Source organism: Sinocyclocheilus anshuiensis, unplaced genomic scaffold (assembly GCF_001515605.1).
Source record: "Sinocyclocheilus anshuiensis isolate Anshui unplaced genomic scaffold, SAMN03320099.WGS_v1.1 scaffold697, whole genome shotgun sequence".
NCBI lineage: Eukaryota > Metazoa > Chordata > Actinopteri > Cypriniformes > Cyprinidae > Sinocyclocheilus > Sinocyclocheilus anshuiensis.
Genome location: NW_015538036.1, coordinates 383,567 through 387,587, shown reverse-complemented (window position 1 = coordinate 387,587; position 4,021 = coordinate 383,567). Strand labels below are relative to the sequence as shown.

The window sequence follows — 4,021 nt, the reverse complement described above, 5'->3', positions numbered from 1 at the left end:
GAACTAACACAACCCCTCCCCTCCCCAACGGTGATACCGGTATTACCGGTGTTGTCACACGTCGATTAACCGGTGGGAAAATTTCCTCACCATCACAACCCTAATACCGGCCCATGCCTAGTAGCCAACCTGAGCTCAATTGAGCTGAGAAGTGTATCAGTGTCACCGTATGCCCATGACGTCTGAGTTTACATTGTCGTTTTCAGCAGTGACACTGAGATGTGCAGCGAGTGACTGAGAAACAGTCACTGGACCATATCTCATCCCATTTGTGTGAGGCTGTGCTTTGTATAGTCATAGTCACAAGGGGAATTTTGAATAGAATGAAAGAGACTTGAGGGTTAATTGCCATTATTATGCTAATAATTTTGTAAATATGCAAGGGAACACTGCAAAAAAATGTCTTAATCAGTCATTTTGTCCAGTAAAAATATTTAAACATCTTTATAGCAAGATACCTTTTAGAGGCATTTTTAATGAACAATTTTTATTAATCAAAATGACACATTTTAATTAACAACACATGTTTTTAGAGAAACTATCTTGAGTTAAGGATTTTTTTTTTTACTCCGCTGGCAAATTTAGTGTAGATCTGAACAAATTTTATTGTAAACAGGCTTTTTTTAAAGAGGTTTTGAATGTTTTACTAGAAAACAAGACACATTCTGGTTAAGTCTTTAGTGTGTCTGTATATGTTGGAATGTCTTGTGTGTATGGCATGTGTGTGACACAGGAAAAGTGTTTGTTTAGAAGGAGGGAATGAGGCCGAGGTTGATGAAACGGTAATCTGTTCATAGATGTGAAGGGACAAGCGTGCTTTTAATTGTATTCCTCACAGCTGTCCAGCGCTCTCTGTGTTTATGTATGCACAGTGAACACTATTCCCATGACTCTCATGCATTTATTCATTCAGAGGAGTTTATCGCCATTCTTGAGAAACAATTCAAGTCTTGTGCCTGCAAGAATTTTTTACCAGCCACCGTGATTGCTCTTCGCCAATTAAAACTGCTGTGCGAACAATGAAAAAGGAATCAGGCTGATTTGAATTGGCATGCTCATGCTGACTCAGAATTATAGGTTTAATTAAAGCTGCTTTTGAATGCTACGAGGAGCTATTAGTGCCTTGTTATATTCAATAAAGTGATTCCTGTTTGCGTGTGTGTGTGTGTGTGTACATATTTCAGCACGGAACCCCTCCGCTCCTGATTGCTGCGGGATGTGGAAACGTCCAGATCATTGATGTGCTAATGAAAAAAGGAGCGGAGATTCAAGCCTTTGATAAGGTGTTGTACTCCATTCTCTCAGATAATTAATGTACAAGAAAATAATGTACTATTCAAAAGTTTGTGGTTGGTATGATTTTTGTTTTATGTCTTATGCTCACCAAGACTAAATTTATTAGATCAAAATAAAAAAATTTATAAAAAAAAACTGTAATATTGTGAAATATTTCAATTTAAATATTGAAAGGATATAATATATAAATATATAATATAGTATATAATATATTAATATATTATAATAAATATTACAATTTAGTATTTTCTATTTTAATATGTTTTAAAATGTAATTTATTCTTGTGATGGCAAAGCTGAATTTTCAGCAGCAGTTACTGACCTTCATACTATTGATCATTTTAATATGTCTTTTCTGAATAAAAGTGTTTATTTCATTCAAAAAATGTTATCAACACCAAACTTAGAGGAAGACACTGAATACGTTTCACCAGTAGTTTTAACAGGGTTTAAATGGTAAATTTGTACATGATAGACACCAAAACGGCTGAATATGCGTACAACTCCACACAACATGCCATTCCTTTCCTCAGACTGGTGCCAACGCTATCTACTACGCCGCCCGACATGGTCATGTGGGGACATTGAGATTCTTGCATGAAAAGAAATGCCCTCTGAACATCCAAGATAAGGTGCCTCCATCTTTCTCTATCTCTCTCACTCTCTCTCTCATACACACACACACACACACACACATTCAACAATCACAACCCCAGGGAGAGGACAGATTCGATTTTTCAAAGGCTTTCCCCATCCGGCACCTTTTCTCCAGAAAACCTTTCCTACTGAGTTCACACGCCTCTCTACTTCCCATTGGTAATTTGCAGTTGCTATGGTTACTCGCTGGCCTGAGGTTTGCCGTTGTATGAAATAATTGTTGACTGCCTCACTAGTCAGTGAAGTGCGCTCAGTCAAGTGAATTCGCGGGGTAAAGTGTTGTTGAGTTTGTCGGGACTGCCATACAGAATCACACTTGGCGTGTCCGCAGCTTCATCATTACGAGTGTAAAGCGAGTTCTTTAAACATCCGCCTCAGCCTGAACTGTTTCCAGGAGGAAGTCCAACGCAAAGCTGATTTGGGAAGGGTTTTGGCAGTTCTCAGCACACAAAGATCTCTCCCTTGAACGGGTCACATTCTGTTTACGCAGCCTTTCCAGTTGCTATAACCCTACTTTGGCAGCAGGGAAATCCTTTAATGAAGTTCTTAGCTGTTTCTTGTTCAGCAGTTTTGATCGTTTCCCTGATGTACACACACACGTTTGTTGCATTTTTTTGTTTAGATCATCAACGTGATGTAATGTAATCACATTAATAAAATGCCTGCTCATCACTGAATTATGGGCAGACGTCAGCATGTAATTCATAATGTGAGTAATGTTTGACATTCTGTTCTAGTCTGGAGAAACGGCTCTGCATGTGGCAGCTCGCTATGGTAATGTGGATGTAGTCCAATACCTTTGCAGCATCCATGCCAACCCTGACCTAGTGGACCGGGTAGGTATCAAACACAGACACACACACACACAAACTGATCTACACCACACTGAACAGTCCAAGCCTCTGTGGACTAATATATGACACATGGCAAAAGTTCAGTTACCATTGTGCAAATGCAATATTAACAGTAATTTAATTTAATAGATGACCGATTAAAGGCAGGGTAGGTGATTTATTTAAAAAAAAAAAAAAGTGTACTTTTTTTTTTGTTACGCTGCTTGAAAGTCTTTTCACATCCTGATAGCAATCAGCAACTTAAGTGGTCTAAATGAATTTATATATATTTATATTGTCTGTGGAAGGCGTAGAACCATAAAAGTTCATCCAATCATATTCCTTGGTTCGAAGGATTATGATTACGATAGGCTGTCCTACCTGACTGTCAGTGCATATATTTGCATATCTCCGCACACCCTGTTCGTGCAGACATGATACTTCATCACCCTACATTTAAAGGGCAGATACAGATATAAAAAGAGTAGTGTTGGGTTGGTCATGTGACCTTAGTTTTTTCATCAGTCATGACATGTCTGCCCCCATGAGGCATGTAAATAAAGCTACTCTTATTAGCCTTCTGATATGACTGGAGTCTTCATTACTACATTTTCGTGTCAATCCATGTTCATATTTACTGCAAAAAATGCTTTGTTACTTTAATTCAGCGCTTGCAGTGCAGCAAAAATAGACTCGGTGTGGAAACATTCTCTGCACTGCTGCAGACGCACCGCTCCTAAACGCACTGCCGGACCACAACTGTGAGCAGTGTGCACGCTTTATTAGTCTGTTAACATGAGCGCGGAAAAAATACGCACCACATTCGCACTGCAAACGGAGTAATGTGAACCTGGCATTATGTGTGTGCGCTGCGAGTGTGCATGAGCGCACGGTCTTCGGGAGAGCGCGCAAGCGCTGAATGGTTAAACGCTGGCAAGAATTAAAAAGTAATGCAATTTATAAACTTTAGTGAAGATGCGACACTGCCTCGATTGTGCAAGTGTCAATTCCTGTGTCAACTGTGCAGCGTGCAGCTGGCTTATGGACAGACACAATGTGTGGTGATTTGAAGCCAATTGCGTATTTTGAGAGAGAAAGAGAGAGCGCCCGCGGTGATTCACTCACGCTGTTTCTGAAATTACGTCTCACACAAGGTTTTCAAATTACTTTATAGGTTATTTTATTAAAAAATATGAAGGCGAGTACCTCACCTTCAGCATTATAATTATTTCACC

The 4,021-nt window shown here is 39.3% G+C and overlaps 1 protein-coding gene across 1 annotated transcript in view; it reads left to right on the top strand.

The window, feature by feature from the left end:
• LOC107680553 (death-associated protein kinase 1-like) overlaps positions 1-4,021 on the top strand; it is an 80,260-nt gene that overhangs the window by 51,191 nt on the left and 25,048 nt on the right. The window contains exons 13-15 of the mRNA XM_016476491.1: positions 1,185-1,283; positions 1,830-1,928; positions 2,691-2,789. Coding sequence (XP_016331977.1) covers positions 1,185-1,283; positions 1,830-1,928; positions 2,691-2,789 — 297 coding nt within the window. The remainder of the gene's footprint in view (positions 1-1,184; positions 1,284-1,829; positions 1,929-2,690; positions 2,790-4,021) is intronic.